The following is a 19,817-nucleotide window of genomic DNA, read 5'->3' on the forward strand; positions in this document are numbered from 1 at the left end:
TTGGTTACAACGATAACTCTTTTCCACCTGATCATTCCATACGATACCTCACGGACTACCGCTTTAGTCTACCTCGCCTTAGTACGGACCGAGCCTAGAGAAGTATAGCCTAACCCCGTGTAACATTGCATGAACCCTCGAGAAGATGCTAATGGCAAAACTCAAGTGGCCGACGGCGTACATTCACGTCTTCGTAATCGTATCCTTTGCGACGATAGTATCCATGTCAAGAAGATGGGATTATCATGTTACCGCGTTGCCGCCTCTGCAGACGCTGTCAAAGAGGTGCTTGGTGGCTCTCTTCCTCATTGGTGGGAGCCTACCACAGCTCAGAATCGGGTGTGCATACTCAATGATGGTAGTGACCGCTTTGTTGCCGCGTATCCACTCCGTCATCACGAGTACATGAACTTCTCATGCATCTTTCCTTCCCGTATGTCGAAGCAAAGCAACAGAACCAATTCATGGTCTGCGGACGCGAACAGCGACGAGATTATAGAGATTTTTCATGATTTTGAGGAGTCTTTCCGCAAGATTCTTAGGTAAGTAACGTTTTATCCTGTTCACCACACCCTCAAACAGAGTTTCACTTTTTGCTCACATTTTCTTTCCAAGCATCGCGACAGAAGTAAAATATTGGGAACTACAGGAACTTGATGCTCTGCCTACTTGGACTCGGGGCCGTGCAATTGTCATCGGAGATGCCGCCCATGCAATGCCACCGCTGCAAGGTCAAGGAGCTAATCAGGCTGTCGAAGATGGTGAGAGCTTCCGTTTGCTTGAAGGGGTGGAGCCCAGAGATGTTCCGAAAGCTCTAAAGCAGATCGATAGTCTGAGGAGACCCCGAGCAACGCAAGTTCAAGAAGATACCCGTAATATGGCCGGTGAAGTCAGTTGGGAGGACAGAATGGCCAAGTACGATTTTCTGTATAGTTATAACGGTATTCGTGAGGCTTAGAAAGCACAAATAGATTTCTACTTGGGTACCCTGTTATAGAATGCCTCTATACCCTAGAGGACCACTGTAAAGATTATTCTTATACCTTCTCTACCAATATTAAAAAAAGGAAAGAAGAAAGAAAAAACTATTTATACATCCGAAAAGACTCATAGACACTTCACTCTTCTCCTTCTTGTCTTTCAACGGCTCACCTCACCCCCTCATCTCGATCTTTTTTTTTTACAAGAACCACAATAGCTAACCATCTACTCAATCCTCTTCTTCCCCTCCTCCAGTCCCAACAACCTCGCATCACTCTTGCCCCTCTCGTGTTTCGCCGAACCCCCAACCAACGGTCCCACAACAGGATGGTTCCGGACCTTCTGTAGCGTCTCCTGGAAAGCTTCAATTTGCGGGGGTTGTCGGTTTAGTTTAGGCCAGTTGACCTGTTTGAGTGAGGAGAGGAAGTTAGCAAGCCGTTTTTGCGAGAAGGAAAAGGAAGAAAAGAGAGCTCCCTGGACGATGGTGCAGATGGAATGGACAAAGACAAGAAGAGAAAGGAAAAGAGACGGAGAAAAAACTTACGTATAATGTACCATGTCCCCACATAAAGTTCAGACAAGCCGCAGCCGTCAGAAGAGACAAAAGGAGGAGAAGACGCAAAGGCCAGACAGCAGCATCAGGCGCTCTCCGCGTCAGACTGCCGACGAGTATGAAGAAGACGGCCGCAGCGAAGATATACGGTATCGACTGAATGAACAGTGGCCGTCTATCCGCAAAGAGAAGTTGTCCACCCCCAACCCCATCGCTCGGCAGATAATTACCCAAGAAGAGATCAAACCCATCTTGTCTCGGCCCATCAGCAAAGTTATTGAGACAATATCTCGTAATACTATTATTCAAATCCTGCAACGCACCCGCCTTGGTCCTCACGCCCAGTCGAGTGAAATCAGTCTTGAGTGCGCCTGTGCCCGAATACGACTTGGACACAACATCCGCATTATCGGCCCAGACGTTGCGGAACAGAAACTCAAAGTCTTTATCCTCCTCGGCCGACTCGCCTTCGCGCAGGAGACCGAGGTCAATCAACATGCGTGACAGGACGAAGCGCCCCAGCATGCTCTGCACGACATTCGTGCGGTCGAGACAATCCATGCAATTCGTGCGCACGACAGCCGTCTGGTGGCGGCGGACTTCCACACCCGACCCATCGCCCGGCATATCGACGCCACAGAAATATCCGTGGCGCAGAATGTGCGGTTCGAGCTGGTTGAGCAGGAGCTTAGCGCGGTCCCAGCGGAGACCCTTTGTTTCGTTGTGGAAGTCAAAGTAAATGTAATGTAATCGATCGTAGACGGTTTGCGCCTTTGCCGGATCGATAATGTGGAACTTCTCCGACGTGATGCGGTCGCCTTGGACGTTTTCCGAAGGCGACGTGTGCAGCAGGTTGACCATTTGCTCGTAGGCTTCTTTGACGCGCTGCTCGCGGCCCTTTTGGTTGACGAGGTTGACCATCCAGTTATCGCCGTAGAGGCGGATTTGTTCGGCAAAGTGCTTCTTTGCGGCGGGGAGGGCGTTGTCGATGCCGCGGATTTGCAGCTTGGGCGTGTACTTGAGCGTGTTTACTTCGGCCCAGTAGACGGGTACGCTGCCTCTGGTCTGGACGTAAGCGAGGACTTGAGTCTCCTTGCCCGCCGTGCTGGACGGGTTCTGGTTGGAGCCGAAGCCGCCGGGGCCGCCTGATGCGTTGTCGTTGAGGATGATGGTCTGTTCGGTTTCGTTGAAGTTGGACACGTTGCCGTTCTCGTCGATGCCGCGGGAGAAGTAGCGGGTGCCTGCCTTGAGGCGCGAGCGGCGCGTGATGAGGATAAAGGTGAGCGGCGTGCCCTTGATAGACGTGTTTTTAATCTCCAACATGCCGTACATGACGGGCAGGATGTAGGGGTCTGCGCCCGGCTGGTGGCCACTCGAGTGCCTGCCATATCCGCCACTGAGACCACCGCGGAAGTCGATGAGGTCGCTGGACACGAAGCGGTTCCAGTAGAAGCGGTCGTCTGCGCGCTTCCACAGGGGGGTCGAGGGGTCGAGGTGGGCCTGGCGCTGGAACGTATTTGTTATGTCGAACGAGTAGGAGAAGAAGAGCGGGCTGGTCTTGATGAGCGTCTTGAGGAGACTGAGGTAATTATCTTCGTCGGCATCGTGCAGCGGCTTTTCGCGTAGGGAGAGGAACTCGGTAGCGACGACTCTGTAAATCATGTGGCCTTTGATCCTACCCATGGGCTGGGCCTTTGTGATGACAATGATGTACTTGTCTTCACATGTCAGCATTCGCTTTCGTGTCGCCAGAAGTGCAGCGCATACCCAGTCGCAGCTTGATCATGCCGAGGATGCCAGCAATGCTCGAGACCCTCTTGGAGCCCAGCAGCTTGCCATCATGAAGGCGGATGTCACCTGACGGGCGGTCGACGACGAGGGTAGGGGCTGAGGGCGACGATGGCGAGGAGAAGGCGTAGTGCGAGGGCGAAGAGTGGACATTGATGTCGCGGTAAGGGAGGGCGACACTCATGGCGGCGGGTGACTATAGGCTGAAGAGCGTGGAGCTCTGTCCTGGAGTCGTGTGGAGTAGTTGTTTGATACGTCGTGTTTTCGACGACGGACTGTTCCAGGGTTTCGTCATGGCGGCCATTGCGGCCAAGGGTCCCCGACTCGTGCGCTAGGGCCAAGCACCGGGACGCAGCACCTCGTCACAGCACCCACCAGCTCTTTCACCCTCACCCCAACACCACGCCTCTACATATTCCCTCCCACAGCCCGATATACCGACTGCTCTCGACAGTCTGTCCGCCGCTTCCACCGCTTCCGCCCTTCCACCGCCCAACCTCGAATACCCTACACCCGATAGCGCCGCGTCACCCCCGTCATGTCGGCCAGGATGCAGCAAGGTCAACGGCCTGGAGGCTCTAGATTTGCACAGTTCAAGCTGGTGTTGCTGGGTACGATCTGTTTTCAAAAAAAAACTGTTGGCGCAACTAGATAGACTAACAAGCACCAGGAGAATCCGCCGTCGGAAAGGTGCGCAAGCCTATCAAGGCAGCCATGACATAAGCTAACACCTCGCAGTCGTCTCTCGTGTTGCGCTTCGTCAAGGTGCGACATGCTCCTACCGCAAACACATGGGAGCTCAGCCGCTAACCCGACCAGGATCAATTCGACGACTACCGGGAATCCACCATCGGCGCCGCCTTCCTCACCCAGACCATCGCCCTCGATGAAAACACAACCGTCAAGTTTGAAATCTGGGATACCGCCGGTCAAGAACGCTACAAGTCGCTCGCGCCCATGTACTACAGAAACGCAAACTGCGCCGTAGTCGTCTACGACATCACACAGGCTGTACGTCCTTGATAATGCCATGGAAAGAAAGAAAAAAACTAACATAGCCCGTGAACCTTCCAGGCCTCCCTAGACAAAGCAAAAGCCTGGGTAAAAGAACTCCAACGCCAAGCCAACGAAAACATCATCATCGCCCTCGCGGGCAACAAACTCGATCTCGTCACCGAATCCCCCGATAAGCGCGCCATTTCCACGGCCGACGCCGAGCAGTACGCCAAAGAAGCCGGTCTGCTCTTCTTTGAAACGTCGGCCAAGACGGCTGAGAATGTTAAAGAGCTTTTCACGGCGATTGCGAAGAAGTTGCCGATTGATCAGGCGACGGGGCCGAGGAACTTGAGGCCGGGACAGCAGCGCCAAGGGGTTAATTTGAGGCCCGAGGCTAATCAGACGCAGGGGCCTGGTGGGTGTAACTGCTAGAACTTGATCATGGGCTATTCATGGCGTGTGCGAAAGGGGTGCTGTAGATTGTGTAAACTTGGGCATGGGGAATCTATGTACGCCATCGCCCGGATAGTGTGTGTCTGTGTTCCTTGTGTCTTCCACTATGTTCATTCTGGAACATATTTGGGCCTTTGGTGGGGATACGGAGTCAGGATTTTGTTTTGGTCGTTATCAGTTTCCCTTGTATTTCAAGAAGAGAGAGAGAGAGAAGATATTGGGGCCACCTGAGCTTTTTTTTAATTAATGATTTCGACAATCTGCTCTCCTGGTTCCGTTTCTTTCTCTTGTCCATGGTCTATTTCTGTCCAAGGGGCGGAAACGTTTTGCAACTTGATGGTGAAAGAGAGGTTCAACGAGAGATTTTGTGGGTTGAGGAAGAGAGGAGAGGATCGATTCACTCGAGTCCAAATTGTAAGTTCTGCGCAAGGTTTGTGTTGATTGGAGAGTCTGCGCTTCAAGATGGCAAAGTCTGCTTATTGTGCGTTCGCGTAGAACGACTGTGGTCTGCCTCTAGGTGGTCTCGATGCACTTGCAGTGTCTGACGACGTCATCGTGATTTCCCCTACATCAATTCGCTCTGGACTATTTCCTCTCTACACCACTTCTTTACACAAGACCTCCTCTTACAAAACTTCTCCTCGCAACACTTCTTCTCGCAACACTTGCCCAGCATGTAACATTGTTGAAGTAGGTAGCTTTCAACACAAGACGTTACACACAGGAGAAAAGCGCTGACAATACTTAGGCATCTCGAGTCCTCGTCATCACCCTCGTCCTCGGTATCGTCACCCTCATATTCCCCATTTCAATCAACAACGCTCGCACCGGTGATTCCTGAAGCGAGACACACAAGACTTAGGTGCTAACAAAGCTTCAGAAAGAGCTGGAAGCCGGGCTGCGATAGCGCGAAGCAATGCCATAGTATATTCCGTCTCACCCCACCGTACTGCAGAGCCATGGACGACTAGCCATTCCCACCTACCGCATCAACGTTGTTGCCATCGATGGAACGTACTCCGGACGACCAAAGCCTGCCAAGGGTGTCTGCACCTCAGCGCTGGAAGGCGTCCACCTTGCGGCTAGTACCCTTCTGCGCCAGATGTCTCTCCCCAAGGCCCAACGTAGCCGACCCTTAGAGCCAATCCTTTTCCCGAAGTTACGGATCTACTTTGCCGACTTCCTTTGTCTACATTATTCTATCAACTAGAGGCTGTTCACCAGTGCCTTATCAGAAACTGGCACTTCACTCGGCTCGACTTGAGTCATATCGTGCCCGCAAGTGTACCGAACTGTGCACTCATCGATAACAACGATTATCAACACTATTGCGCACCACCCTACGTCAAGCCAACAGCCTTGAGAGGCGCACGCGCGCTACGCTGAAAGAGCCAACGATCCTTTCCCCTCATTCGAAAGCATTTCTAATTGTCGTCGAAGATGTGGTGGTAGCCTCTTTGCTGTCCGGAAGTAGTGGTGGTTAGAATTATGCGTGGCTGGTATCTGTAAAGAACAACATATGCAAAAGGAAGAGCGCCGAGCTCGATTCCCCGCAGTCGCGCTGCACTGACGCTGAAAGGGCTGCAGGGAAAGTGCCCTGCTACATGGAAGCGGACGTTGTTTGGCTCGCTAACCGCCTTCAGAATAACTTTGCATTACATGAAACAGGGTGTGTAGGACATGGCTTACTCTGATGGCCGCTCTCGATGTGCCATAACCTCTTGCAGCCCCCAAACTCACACGCAGCACTCGCTTATCTGCTGCTACCATTGGTCAGCCGGTCGCCTCCAATAATCTCAGCCTTACATGGAGTAGGCTGTGCAGGACATAGCATGCTCCGATGACTGCTCTTAATGCGCTGTAGCCTCGACCCGCAACAAAGCTTGTTGAAAGTGATTTTGAATGTAGCAATCCTACATTATTGACATCAGAGTGGCACGGTTGGTCATTGCGCTTATCTTTATATCTCTATATTATCAAACATCGCTCACGATAGCCCTTCAATTGCATATGAATTTGTGCTTGGATTTTCTTGTCGAAAGCTCTTCCATCGGGGCGCCGTTTATGCACATCAATCAACCGGGATGTCTTTCCAAGGAAGCCATCCTACTGGAAAGCAAGACGTTTTCAGGTTCATTGCCTCTCTTGTCTGGCCCATCACTTTGGTTTTTACTATTGTCCTCCTAGGAGCTACTAAGCTCCACGACAAAAATTTGAACATCTTTGCTATAGCGTTCCTCGCTGCTAACGTCACTTGGGTCGTCACATTGGAGATAGCCGTGCGTTCCAACCGGTCGGGAAAGTGTCTATTCAAGGCCTATATGTAAGTTATTGTTCCATTCTTTATACATATAACTGGAAGTAGCATCCAACTGATCACTGTGGGGCGCAGAAAGCAGTCCAAGAATGAAAGTTTTGGATATGGACCTTCTATGGCCTTGTCGCGCCGTGGATTTGACAGGCAAACTGCGAACGAAATGACTGATGTGCAGCAATCTCCGTTAGCTGCTAGCAACCCAGTGCTTCCTGATGGCCTAACACATCTTAGCCGCCCTGCCTTCCATACATCCACCTCCAGTCTTGGACCGACCTGTAACGTCTACTCTCCATTGATAGGCGACGCAATCCGCTTGCTTCATATCCTTCCATCTACAAACGAAACGTGGGGCTTGGAAGCCGACCTAGTACATTTCCCACTACTATCTGCTCAATTAAAGAACTACAAAGCCTTGTCTTACACATGGGGAGAAGAGAAGGCTTCGGTATCTATTGCCATAAATGGTGTGTCTATGTTGATCAGACCAAACCTTGACAAGATACTCCGGAAACTAAGGGCTCTTGAATATGAGTATATTTGGGTAAGCCCAGGGGGCTCTAAGATTTTCAGCAGCTCGAGAGTTAACAGCAAGTTTAGGTTGATGCTATTTGCACAAATCAGCAAGACGACACAGAACGTAGTGCCCAGGTCATCCGCATGCGAGCCATCTACTCTGGAGCACAATCAATAATCGTCGCCACTGAAACTGGAGCTTCGACCGCTGCAGACCGGATCATCCAAATACTTGATTCCGTTGGAAAAGCATCATATCCGATCAGCCACGCTACCATTGTCGCCGATACCAGTTATGCCGCCGATACACTCAACGACGAACTGACTTTCTCGGCGCTTGAAGCATTCTTTAAAGACCCTTACTGGAAAAGGATATGGATCTTACAGGAGTTTGCGATTGGAAACAACACAGAGTTTCTCATCGGGGATCGTACGATTGCGGTCACCAAGTTGCGGGCATTACTCAATAAGCTGTACACACAAAGTTCAGTTCAGGATCGGTGGAATCAAGTATACACGGTTTTCAAGATCCGAAGGGATTGGCAGGGAGAAGTTTCACTGAAACTTCTACTACTTCTTGAGATCACTCAGGGATCATTGTGTGGTGTCAGACATGATCGCGTCTTTGCCCTACTTGGACTTTCGGTCGATGCGTTGAAGTACTTGCCCGAACCAAATTATAATATCGACCTGACCACGATGACAGTGGCAATCACACGCGCCTACATTCAGAGAAACACGTTAGAGATCATCCTCTTAGCCCCACATTGCCCTCACACTGATCTACCGACCTGGTCTCCAAACTTGTTCCATTTCGATTCCTTCCCTCCTGAAAGCCGACTAATCCACATGATATCGAACAGCGATTCCAAATCCCGGTGGCGAGCGACAATTGAAGCGGAATCAAGTATAACCTTTCGAGACCAGAGCTTCCTGACGCCTGCTGCTCGCATTGGATCCATTCGCAGTCTTGGAACTACATTTTCCGACCCTACGGAAACAGGATTTCCAGTCCACGACGCTACCTGGGCCCGAAAAGTAGGTTCTTCTCATCTCTGTAGAGAGTTGTACGAAGTAATGCTTGAAGAACTTTACACGCCAAACGCCAAACCTTCTTCTCTCAAGCTGTCTCACATGCGCATGTGCACGGTACATGGGCATAGTTTCGTGAAAAGCTTTCTCCCGAGCCATGGGTCGCCGGATCCAGAAATGCTACATAGCGAATTGGTGAGATGGATTTGTGCGAACAGAGCCTTTTTCAATGGCGCAAGCACACTGGCGGAGAGTGCGACGCGACTTAGACACCCCTTCTTGATGCATGGCTGGAATGCTTGGGATAGGACTTACTGGAATAACAAACTTTGGGGAAATCAAGCGGATCAGGTTTGGGCAAGAATGAACAGGACGGCAAAACTAGACATGCGCTTGATGTGCTTGGATGATGGCCCAAAGTACAAAATCGGTTGGGCGGCGAAAGGAGCGCGACTGCACGATGGAGTTTTTCTTATTCCTGGTTGTAGCAGCCCTGTTATTCTACGCAAGCGGCCTGACGCAAAGTACGAGGTTGTAGGTGACGCGATCGTTACAGGAGCTATGCAAGGAGAGCTTTGGGAGAAGTTGCGTTCAGAACACGTTCAGGATATTGAGATTGTGTAGAAGTATGTGAAGAAGAAACAAGGTCGGCATCGCTTGCGAGTGTACCAAACTTTGCAAGAGTACGGGGCATGGGGTGATCCCAATAAACATGAGGAGTCTGTATCTGTTGTCATTCCAGTGAGAGAAGCTGAGCAAGAGGATAAACAAGGGCGAAGACCACAGAAAAAGGAACAAACACCTACTCATCCCAAAGATGTTCGCTTGCTTTCTTGCCTATCTCATGCCACCAACTACCAGCTTCCCAAACACCCCGTTTCACACATACACCAACCCTTCCAAATCAACCTCCACCACCTCCTCCTTCCTCCTCCTAAACCTCAGCCGATTCCCCTTATCCAACGCCTCCGTCTCGCCAAACAATATCTTCGACGACAAATCACAATTCTCACCTACCTCCCAGTCATACTTGAGCAGCAAATGGCATAGCGCAATCTTCATCTCGTTTGCGGCGAAAAACCGCCCGGGGCAGCCTTGTACGCCGTGGCCGAAGGAGAGGTTGTCTGGGCCTGTGGATACGAGATGGGCTTGGCTGGCTTTGGTGGGGTCGAGACGCATGCGGTAGTAGCGGTAGATGTCGTATTTGTCTGGGTCGGGGTAGATGGCTGGGTCGGACATGTGGTAGCCGTCTACGGCGATTTGTTGGCCTTTGGGTATGACGGTGCCGTCGGGGAGGACGACGGTGCGTTTGGCTTTGCGGCGCATTGTTACTGTTTGGTTTGACGTTAGTATCTGTCACATGTTTGATTTGTTGTTCTCCTTTTCTTTCTTTCTTTCTCTCTCTCTCTCTCTCTCTCTCTCTCGCCATTTTCCAAGAAAAGGATAAAAGACGGGTTTTTGCACAACTTACAATACGCAGCGGGCCTATACCTCTGCGATTCCTTCAAGCAGCTATCCATCAACTTCAAATTAGCCAGCGCCCCCTTTGTCAACCCCTCACTACTTAACACCCGCACAATCTCTTCTCGAAGCGCGTCTATATATTCCGGCTCACTTGCTAATAGCGTCAAGGCATGCGTTAGCAGCTCACTTGTCGTATGTATCGCCACAAACGACAGCGCAGTCTGGAAAAGCGCTGGATCGTACTTGGTCCCTCGAGCTTCCTGCTCGTACCAGTCAATCATGTCGTTGAAGACGGGTTCGGGCTGCCCGTTCCGTCTTGCCTCGGCTTTTAGCGCTTGGCGCTGGGTGAATAATGGGGTGAGGATTTCGCGGCAGAGGTTTCCGTTTTCACGTACGGTTTTTGCTTCCGAGGAGAGGTAGGGGACGAGGAATTTTAGATATGGGGGGAGTGCTGCCATTTTGAGAGTCATGATGAAACATGTTGCCTGGGGTTCTTTACGTTAGTCTGGTGGTAATGTCTGGCTTGTATTGTCTTTTTGAATACAATGTTCTTTCGTGAAAAGGGATTTTGACTGACGGTGTAGGCTTTTGAGGCTGAGAGCCAGGCTTCGTTGCGGCACATGGTGTCACCGAGGAAGATTCTGGTGGACAGACGGGCGGTGAGTTGGAGGATCGAGTCTGCAATGACTGTTTCTTTCCATTCTGCGGGCGTGATTAATTGGTGTAAAGAAGGATGGTGAATGCATCGTACCAGGATCTTTGCCAAATATCACATCGCACGCATAAGTGGCTTCTTCTGAGAGGGGCTTTGTCAATGTGTCTTGGAAGATATTCGTTAGCTTGGTATATTCTACACAACTACTTGATCTGCTTACTCAAGTATTTGGTGAGTTGTTTCATCACAACGGTTTGTACCAGTCGTTTCTCGTGTAGCAGGACAGCGAACATTTCGAAGCCATGCACATGTCCAGAAAACATCTAATACTTGATGAGCTCCGACGTCATGTATCGACGGTATCAAATAACGTACCCTCACTACTGCTTCTGCAAAGCTAAGATCCATTGAGTTGCGAATCGTAGCCGCATACTCTGGAGGTAAGATAAGACATTCGCCCGTATCAGTAATCAACCTGTAAAGTTGCTTGCCATAGCGCCTCCTGGCTTCGCTCATTATGGCCCTCCCATTCTGTTGGAATTCCAGTCGTTTGAAAAGTGCAGTCTGATACCAGCGTGGAGGATTGGCTAGAGGTGGTTTCGCTTTACCGCTGGTCATGACAACGACCGAGAGTACAACCATGACGCCCAGAGAGATTGTCATCATCGCTGGCAAAGACGGCACAAGTGCGTCTAGCGATGGCTCCGGTGGAACATGAGGGATTCGCGATGGTCCAGGAATCGACATATTGAGGATATCGTGGTTGAATGGATGACTGGAATATCTGGTGTACACAAGAACAGCAGTTCTTATAGCGAATTCTCCATCAACGCAACCTCAACATCAGGTTCTTATCTAAGTACATCTTCCGTGCTAAGCGCATCGATAATCCCTTTGTCATCTGTACCCAGTCGTGTGGCTACATTTGACGTTGTACCGACCCACTGATCAACCACAGTCCACGGATAGCAAAAGCTCCTCCTTCCGAATGCAACCCCATATCTTTCAAGGCTCTCTTTAAGCCTTGGCATCATATGCATTGTATACGACCGACGCAATGGCTTCCCACGTTCAGAGGCCTGGTGCCTGAGCTCGAACCAACGCAACCACAACCCTCCCAACCCAACCCCCCAAATCCCTCGCCAAATCAGTCCTCTAAAATGGTAGAAAAGCCCCAAGTATAAGACGCCTGAGTGCCGTTACAGAAAAACCCCTGCCACCTGACCCGCTTTACGCTCTAACCAGGCGGGCGGGAGATTCTTTTTTTCTACCGACACTAAAACCTCCGAGTAACAACGACAGTTTCGAAAACCCTCCGAATGACGTCAGAGGCGCAGAAGTCCTGATTACTTGCGACATCCCTTATTGGCATGGTAGATACAAGGCCAGGAGCCGAAAGCTTGAGGTTGCTTGTTGAAGTCAAGTCCACCTCTTGCCATACTCTGACGGAACGGGCCGACGGCTTGGAGTTGCTTCTCGAAGCCAAGTCTGCCTACTCCCGTGTTAGTTGATACAACATCATCCGACACTTGGTTCTCATCTTGGATGCATCTTTTACTAATTCTTCTATCCTGTATAGAATAAGCGCCCAGTCCTCACTCAGCAACTGCAATTCCAGCAGAACCTATTTTTTATTCCTCAAACACTCTCTATCATACATCCCAGCGACATGAATGTCAACAACTGCGCTATATGCCCATCACTATATAGAAAACCACCATAAAAACAGCATATCTTCCCAACTTAGTAGTCAGAATGATTAACATCCCTGGCTTGCGATCACATCAGCAAGCCCATCTTTCAAATGTGCAAATCTTAACATTTACCACACTGTCAGAAATAACCTCCGAACAGAAACAAGAACAAGCAAAAAAGAATAGCTTTTCTATAGACTAATACTCGTATTGTTACAAAACTACAGTAGTATCGGACTACGGAAAAAACAAACCACCAAATGGGCGGGTTAGAGGGACGGGCAAATAAAAAAACCCACATTCGGCGCCTCCTCTAACCACCAAGAAGCTCATATCAAGCCTTGTCTCTTAATCAATAAGCAAGCTATTCAGCCTCGCCTCCGTAGCAATAACATCCAACGCCTGCTTCACCTCCAACACCCTCCTACACTCGCCCAACCAATCCTTACTCAGCACCTTAGCCCAACCCTGCAAGCCATTCATCTCACGAGCCGCGGCATCCAAATCGCCTTCCTCGAGCAAAACCTCTGTTCTGCTCAGCACAGCTTCCACATCCGCACCAACCGCCAATCCCGACTTCTTAAACAGGACCTTTGACATGGCCAAGCTAGCAAGATGGCTCGCCATGCCCGCATCCTCGGGCAAGAGCGCCGCTTTCCTGACTTCTGCCGCGACGCGGCGGAAGCGATCGATGAGGAGAGCGGAGCTGGGAATACCGCGCTGGTACGCTTGTGGGTTGATGGAAGCAATCGCCGCGCTGACGACGGGATCATCAGCCGCGATTTCCTTGAGGGCAGCCAGTTCCGTGACAAAAGGTTTGGGCGTGGCTTGGGTTTCGAGAGCCGACTTGACGGCCTCGACGGCTACGACGAGATGCTGCGTCTTGAGGTTGGCGTCGACGACGCTGTTCCACTCGCCCGTCAACTTTTCGAGCTCGTGGACAGACGACGAGAGTTCGTTGAGCTTGCCGAGGCGGCCGTCACGTTCGGCTTCGACGCGTTCGCGGACGTTTGCGGTAAAGGACTTTTGCATGTTGATGCTTTGCTCTAGGAGCTGGTTCTTGAGCTTCTGGTCGTAGACCTTTTGTGCGGCCTGGAGTTCAGACTGGAGACGCTCTTTGTAGGATTGTGATAGACGCTCGCGCTCATTCTCAAACTCCTCCTTGAACTGGGCTTCTTGGGCTTGCATTTGGTGATCGAGACGTGTGACGAGTTCCTTGGCGGCTTGGTCGAATTCCGCGTGGGCGGCGGCGACCTTGTCTTCGGTCTGCTTCTGCAGGCTCTCCTTCATCATGTTGATGTCAGACACGACCTTTGCGAGCTCGCTCTTGGCCTTGTCAAGCGCAGAGTTGTATTTGCCATCGTGGGCGTTGTCGGCGTTGATGACAGTGATGATGTTGTTGACGATCTTGACAACGTCTTGGACAACGGGCTCGGTGGCGGAGGGGACGCTGAGGTGGTCTAGCTGGGAGATGGGCTTGGCTGGAGTCTCCTTCTTGACGACCTCCTTGACCGGGGCGGCCTTCTCTTCTGTCTTGGACGGCGCGGGTGAAGGTGCACCGGAGGAGACCTTGGGCTGCTGACCACTCGACTCGGTGCTGTCGGGCTTCTTGTTGGCGTCGACAGCGCTCAGATGGGGGCCCTTGGAGCCCAGGTCGCTCTTGTTCTCCTGGGCTGGGCGCGCCGTCAAGCCGCTCCGTCCAGGGATGGTGACCTTGTTCTCGCCAGAGATCTGAGGGTGGAGCCTCGGTTCTCCAGCGCGGCCGGGGAATCGTCGCCTGAACTCGCGCTCCTCAAAGTATGCAACGGCATCCTCTCCGTACGGAATGTATTCGGTGAAGAAGTCATGGAAGTTGTCCGAGACGAGCGAGTACCAGACACCGCCGGCATAACCGAGGCCGGAGAGGACGGTGAGCCAGAGAAGGAGCTTGCGGAAGATGCGTCGCTTCTTCTTGGGCTTGGGCTGGATTGGGTCGGGGGCTATGCTCGACGATCCGGGGCCGGTGGGCGGTGTTGTCTTTGGCGATATGGCGGGCGCATCGCGAGAGGCTGCGGCAGCCACGGAGCTGTCGGGGGCGGGCGGTGCTTTGGGAACGTCCGAGGCCTGGATGGAGCCCTCGCCGACGGGGGTCGGGTTGGAGGGCGATGTGGTGGGTGCCGGGTTGGGGACGGCCGTCTCGCCCAGGTTCTTCTTATCGTCTGCGTAGAAGCGTTGGGCGACGTGCCATTGCGGGCGAGCGGCGCGGACCAATGGGCGGGCAGCTGGACGGGCCCTTAGGATGGAGGCGCGCAGCATGGTGGGCTGGCCCGGGAGATGCTGGATGTTTGAAGGGTTGGTGATGGTCGTCGATGTTGACCAAGGCCATGAAGATTTGGAGCTCAACCGACATCACACGTCAGGTGGTCCGTGTGTACCCACCTCCCTCTCGGCGCACACATAACCACGACACCGACAACACCGTCCCAAATTCGACACAACGTCGACAACATGCCGTGTCAAGTCCATATTTGCTCGCTGCACACAAGTCGCTGCTGGTAATAAGTTGCTGCTGCTAACAAGTCACTGCTGCTAATCAGTCACTAACTGCAGCTTCACTTTTCCCCCATTCTCAACCACCCGCAGCCAGTCGCTTCTGCTCACCTTGACCCTCCAACTCTCTCTCTCTCTTTTTTCTTTCTCTACATTGCATTTCACCTCTGGCTCTTTCTCTCACTCAACATCTTGCTCGTACCTTCCGTTTTGCAAACTCAAATAGACCCCGACTGAAACAAGACAAGTTAGCACAGCCTTGGGCGTCACCAGCTCGCAACGTCATCAGATCACGTCCAGAGCGCCGCCAACAGGCAGCCGCACTTCCACCTCAACAACATCCGCCCACCTTCACCCCGCGCGTTTCTAGCGGAGAGAGACCCACCTTCCAGATCCGTCTGCAGCGAGAAAATTTCACCTGTGGCTTCGTTCCTCGGCTACAAAGTGGCAAGCTCCAACACCAACATCAAGTCTGCACCTCCGTCAGCTGAGCAGAATCTGAACACCTGTCCCCACCTCCACCAAGGAAAATGGCCAACAACGCGCGACAAAGCGCCGCGGCGCATGACGACGAAGATTATAGCTACGATCTTAGCAACGCCATATATGGTCACTTCCCCATATCACCCCACCAGTCACGCGCCACGTCCCCAAACTCTTCCAAGAAAAGAAATCCCATCACCACCAGCGCCAACCAAAATCTCGCCAGAAAAACCACCATCTCACTCAACCGCCACAACGCACCTCCAACCTGGCTTCCGCAAGCCCAGCAATCTGGCAAAAGAGAATACAACATGTCCATCCACCAGAGCACGTGCTTGAACCTGAACATGGCGGCGTCGGGACAGAGTTCAGAATCCGATCTGTGGATCTTACCCGAACTCGACGACTGGGAGGAAGGCGAGGAGACGGAGACGGAATCGAGTAGCCAGGGCACCCTATCGCCATCGGCATCGCAATCGTCGACAACAGCACCCCAACCGCCAGCAGCATCTCAGGGACCCAACAAGTGGGCTGGGAGCTTTTTCCGCCGTGCAGCAAATAGTAATTTGGAACGTCTGCGGACTCGTCTTGAGGGGGATGGCTGGGATTTTGTGGGCGGGCGGTATCGTGATGATGAGATGAAGTGTCTGGGTGGTGGTGGTGGTGCTGAGGGAGAGGAGAGTTTGGATGAGGAGTTTGATGTTGTTGTTTTGTCGGGCGAGAGGGGGGTGTAGTACTACTGGTTGGTCGTGAAAGAGAAGTTACCTGGGTGAGGTATCGGTGGTAAAAAGAGAAGTATGTGGGCCGAAGACGAAGGGTTCCGACTTTGACGACAACTTTTCATGACATGAGTACACGAGGGTCTTTGCGGTTTTTTTCTAAAAGCGAGTGTTTTTCGACGATACCCCGGCTGTTTTTCTTTTGTAGTACATGCTATTGGTTGGTCACGATGGTGGAAAAGTTGACCAGAATATTACGAGTCACTAATGCAAACAAATATCGACCAACATGTCGTTATGACGGATACCCATGCTGTTGGAGATCTCTACCTGATAAATTCTGTTATCGCTTGGATTGTCCAATGAAGCTCATGTCTTCTGATCTGCATGTTATTGCCGTCGACCACTTGGAATGTATTCACGGTATACTTATCAGCGCACATGGTAACAAGTCATCATGATCATTATAACATTGTATGAAACCTATTTTCTAACAATAAGCCACACCATCCACCATGATCCGCCGTAAACGATCTCAACTCATCAAATCAGTGCACATGTGCGCCAGCCAGCTTAACCAGCTTAGGGAAATCCGGTGTTCCAAACCCAGTAATCGGATCCCAGCCTTCCGTGACGGGGAAACCTTCAACATTACATCCATGGCTGAAGCCCTTGGTAATATCAGTAAGGCCCTTGTACCCCTTCTTGTACAACCAAGGGTTCAAGAAACCCAGAGTGGGCTTGCCACTCGCCAACAGCGCATCGTTGACTAGGGAGAAGATACCAGCAGTCAATGGGCAAGACGCCGAAGTACCAGAAATGGTGCCTTCGGTGCCGTTCCAGAAGTAGGCAAAGTACAGACCTTGGGCAGCCAGATCAGGGTATCCGCGGCCCGTCTTGTTGTACAGACCCTCGTAGGTATCGCCGAGCGAGTCAACGTACTGTGGCACGACGCTGTCCTGGTACCAAGGGCGGGGGAAGTAGTTGCTAAAGCCACTGCCGCTAGAGTAGAGATCGCGGAAACCAGCAGACGTGTTGCGACTCGGGCGGTAAGCCGATTCCTCGGGCTCAAAGTTCATGGTCGCACCGACAGTGGTGACGTAGGGGCAGGAGGCGGGGAAGTTGGGCTGGAATTGGTACTTGTTGCGGCCGTCGTTTGTGTAGCAGGTGTCTGTGCCGCCGAGACCGCGGTCGCCGGAGGAGAAGAAGAGCGTTGTGCCTCTGGCACCTACTTGGGCGAATTGCTTGCAGACACGCTCGGCGTAGCTCTTGGGCACGGTCTGCTCCGAGTCGCCGTACGAGGTGGAGATGATGCGGGGGATGGAGTGCTGGGAGAGCAGCCAGTTCACCCACACGAGGTAGGGCTCGTTGGTGTTTGTGGGAGTGGAGACATCGGGTGTGAAGGGAGGTGAGCCGCCGGTGGAGAAGGAGGTGATGGGTGTTTTCCAGCTGATGCCCGAGATGGCTTGGACATCGAGGTTGGCCTCGCGGCTGATGCCTTCAACGGTGGACTGGTTGTAAGTCAAAGGACCGTCTTGAGTGGGGCCGTTGTCGATGGAGATTTGCTTGAAGGCGTAGGCTTGGGATACGGCTTCTGGGCGGTATTTCTCCAGGAACATCTTGGTGTCGGGTCGGATAGGGATCTCGCCGAGGTAGTTTGTGAAGCCGACGCTGTTCTTGCGGCTGGCTTTGGTGTGGTACCATTTGGTCTTGTAGAGAGTCTGGAAGCATTCCGGGGTGACGGATGTCACGTTGCAGACAGCAGAGATGGAGGAGTTCTGGGGTGTGTGGTAGCTCGCGGGTACCTCGACCGCCTCATCGACAAACGTCGCCTCGTTGGGGGCAACGCGGAAAAAGGATGTGGTAGGCTGGATGGTGTCGATGTGAGCGTGCAGGTGGCGGGGCAGAGACCAGGCAGTTGTACGCGCAACAATGGAGCCATCCTTGTGCTTGTAGGTGTGGTACTCGGTGTCGAGAAGGCTCTCGACCATCTCAATGGGAAGATGGACAATGACCCAATCCTTAGCCGAGCTGTAGCCCACATTATCGGTGTCGATACCGCTTTCGCGGAGCCACTCGTGCACCAGGTCGTGAGTCTCGGAGCTAGGCGCAACAAGCTCGTCAACCTCATCGGCGCTCAGATGCTGACCGTAGCGCTTGTGGTCTGGGTCGGAGACTATGCCATGTCAGCTACTCAAAGGTACCCAGATCTCAGATGCAACGAACGTACCTTCATGAAGATGGCGGTCAAGCTCCTCAAATCGACCCTGCTTGAGACCAATCTGCAGCTGGATAGTCTTGCCACCATGTGCCCTCTCGAGCTTGGTCCACTCCCTCGGCGCATAATGCGTCTCTTTGACAACATATGGGCTTCGAGCCTGGATAGGAGAAGCCAGCGCATCACGCGCGGCGACAGCAGCCAACACAACAGTCGCGAAGATCTGCATAATGAATATTGGTCTTGAGAGCAGATGGCAGACGCGCCCAGTCGCATCAAGCAGTCTTGATAGCTATTTAAGCTTCAGCGAAGCACCGGCTAACGTCGCGTCATTACTACCCAGAAGCTCGTTGGTACCTTGGCGTACTCCAGGGCCTGCTGCCCCATGTGGAAGGTTGATAATAAGGTGCATAGTACTTGCATGTCGATCCCCGTATAGTCGGAACAAACGCGACTGCTTTCCTATCGCCTGGGAGCGCGCAATCTGCATCGCGGCAAGCTGGAGATTGCCAGGATGGCACAAACGACATGCAGCATGCACATGGCGTGCTGCAATTCGTGGCGTGGTGATATGATAACGGTAATGACGATGTTCGCAGAGGCCGGGGACAAGGCTTGCGACATTGCAGGTCAGTTGGTGTTGCTAACGGAATAGCCTCGGAAGTAACCGCGCTAACGCCAGAATAGGAAGCTACAAAACTTGGACTCATTCGTGCCGCTCGATAAACAAGCAAAGTCAAGCCGCTAGTCGGTGGAACTGACGGCATTCAAGCTGGTCTTGGTAGAGCTTGAGTCGGTCTTGGGAAGGTGATTAAGTGGACCGTGTTCCGGACTCGACTGACTACCAACGACGACCCCGCCGCCAACCTGGTTGACGGCTTCGAACGATTGTACTGGGTCCGGTAAAACAGGAACGCATTTTCGAGCTCTTCATTGGTGAATTGGACATCAAGGTGCTCGCATTAATCTGTTTTCTACCATGGGTGGATGGGCAATGGGATTCAGCGCCGCGCGGTAGTCTAGCCTGACAAAGAATGATGTGAACTCTTGATAACTATACTATAGTGTGGTAGTCCTCACTGGAAACTTGTTGCTCACTATGCTTGCTTCCGAAGATCTCAGGACGAATGCGACGAAACAACCACATTTGATCTTTATAAAGTGGCCTTGAGGTAACTGCGGCAACGACAGTGATCACATACCCACTTATTGTTATAGTCTTCCTCCTTCCACTACCGCCCAATGATCTTCCCATGTCAACCTCCATTTTACACTCCATCACAGAAAATCATGCTATCTGTATGTCAACGATGCGACTTATCACATGACTGCCAAGGACGCCACCGGTACTGCGGGGCTCATGACCTCGCCACCCAGCCTGGTGCTTGTTCAAGGGCTGAAGATATCCTACTCATGCGACAC

At 52.1% G+C, this 19,817-nt stretch overlaps 6 protein-coding genes across 6 annotated transcripts; 2 read left to right on the plus strand and 4 right to left on the minus strand.

Annotated features, from left to right (window-relative positions):
- Positions 1–1,206: 1,206 nt before the first annotated feature.
- Positions 1,207–3,506, minus strand: J4E82_009512 (uncharacterized protein; the record flags this gene model as incomplete). The annotated part of the gene is made up of 3 exons (XM_051735736.1): positions 1,207–1,386; positions 1,526–3,252; positions 3,302–3,506. 3 exons carry the CDS (start codon positions 3,504–3,506, stop codon positions 1,207–1,209), a joined length of 2,112 nt encoding a protein of 703 aa, XP_051584476.1.
- Positions 3,507–3,860: 354 nt separating this feature from the next.
- YPT5 (GTPase Ypt5) lies at positions 3,861–4,750 on the plus strand (the record flags this gene model as incomplete). The annotated part of the gene is made up of 5 exons (XM_051735737.1): positions 3,861–3,933; positions 3,993–4,012; positions 4,061–4,087; positions 4,142–4,333; positions 4,397–4,750. The coding sequence occupies 5 exons, from the start codon at positions 3,861–3,863 to the stop codon at positions 4,748–4,750; spliced, it is 666 nt and encodes a 221-aa protein (XP_051584477.1).
- Positions 4,751–9,512: 4,762 nt separating this feature from the next.
- On the minus strand, positions 9,513–11,370 carry J4E82_009514 (uncharacterized protein; the record flags this gene model as incomplete). The annotated part of the gene is made up of 6 exons (XM_051735738.1): positions 9,513–9,964; positions 10,105–10,582; positions 10,675–10,799; positions 10,849–10,917; positions 10,973–11,075; positions 11,128–11,370. The coding sequence occupies 6 exons, from the start codon at positions 11,368–11,370 to the stop codon at positions 9,513–9,515; spliced, it is 1,470 nt and encodes a 489-aa protein (XP_051584478.1).
- Positions 11,371–12,794: 1,424 nt separating this feature from the next.
- On the minus strand, positions 12,795–14,741 carry MIC60 (MICOS complex subunit mic60; the record flags this gene model as incomplete). The annotated part of the gene is made up of 1 exon (XM_051735739.1): positions 12,795–14,741. The coding sequence occupies one exon, from the start codon at positions 14,739–14,741 to the stop codon at positions 12,795–12,797; it is 1,947 nt and encodes a 648-aa protein (XP_051584479.1).
- A 764-nt stretch (positions 14,742–15,505) lies between these two features.
- Positions 15,506–16,192, plus strand: J4E82_009516 (uncharacterized protein; the record flags this gene model as incomplete). The annotated part of the gene is made up of 1 exon (XM_051735740.1): positions 15,506–16,192. The coding sequence occupies one exon, from the start codon at positions 15,506–15,508 to the stop codon at positions 16,190–16,192; it is 687 nt and encodes a 228-aa protein (XP_051584480.1).
- A 533-nt stretch (positions 16,193–16,725) lies between these two features.
- J4E82_009517 (uncharacterized protein) lies at positions 16,726–18,624 on the minus strand (the record flags this gene model as incomplete). The annotated part of the gene is made up of 2 exons (XM_051735741.1): positions 16,726–18,353; positions 18,408–18,624. 2 exons carry the CDS (start codon positions 18,622–18,624, stop codon positions 16,726–16,728), a joined length of 1,845 nt encoding a protein of 614 aa, XP_051584481.1.
- Between the last annotated feature and the right edge of the window lie 1,193 nt (positions 18,625–19,817).

This window comes from Alternaria postmessia (genome assembly GCF_024291825.1).
Source record: "Alternaria postmessia strain BMP 2775 chromosome Unknown scaffold_93, whole genome shotgun sequence".
Classification (NCBI taxonomy): domain Eukaryota; kingdom Fungi; phylum Ascomycota; class Dothideomycetes; order Pleosporales; family Pleosporaceae; genus Alternaria; species Alternaria postmessia.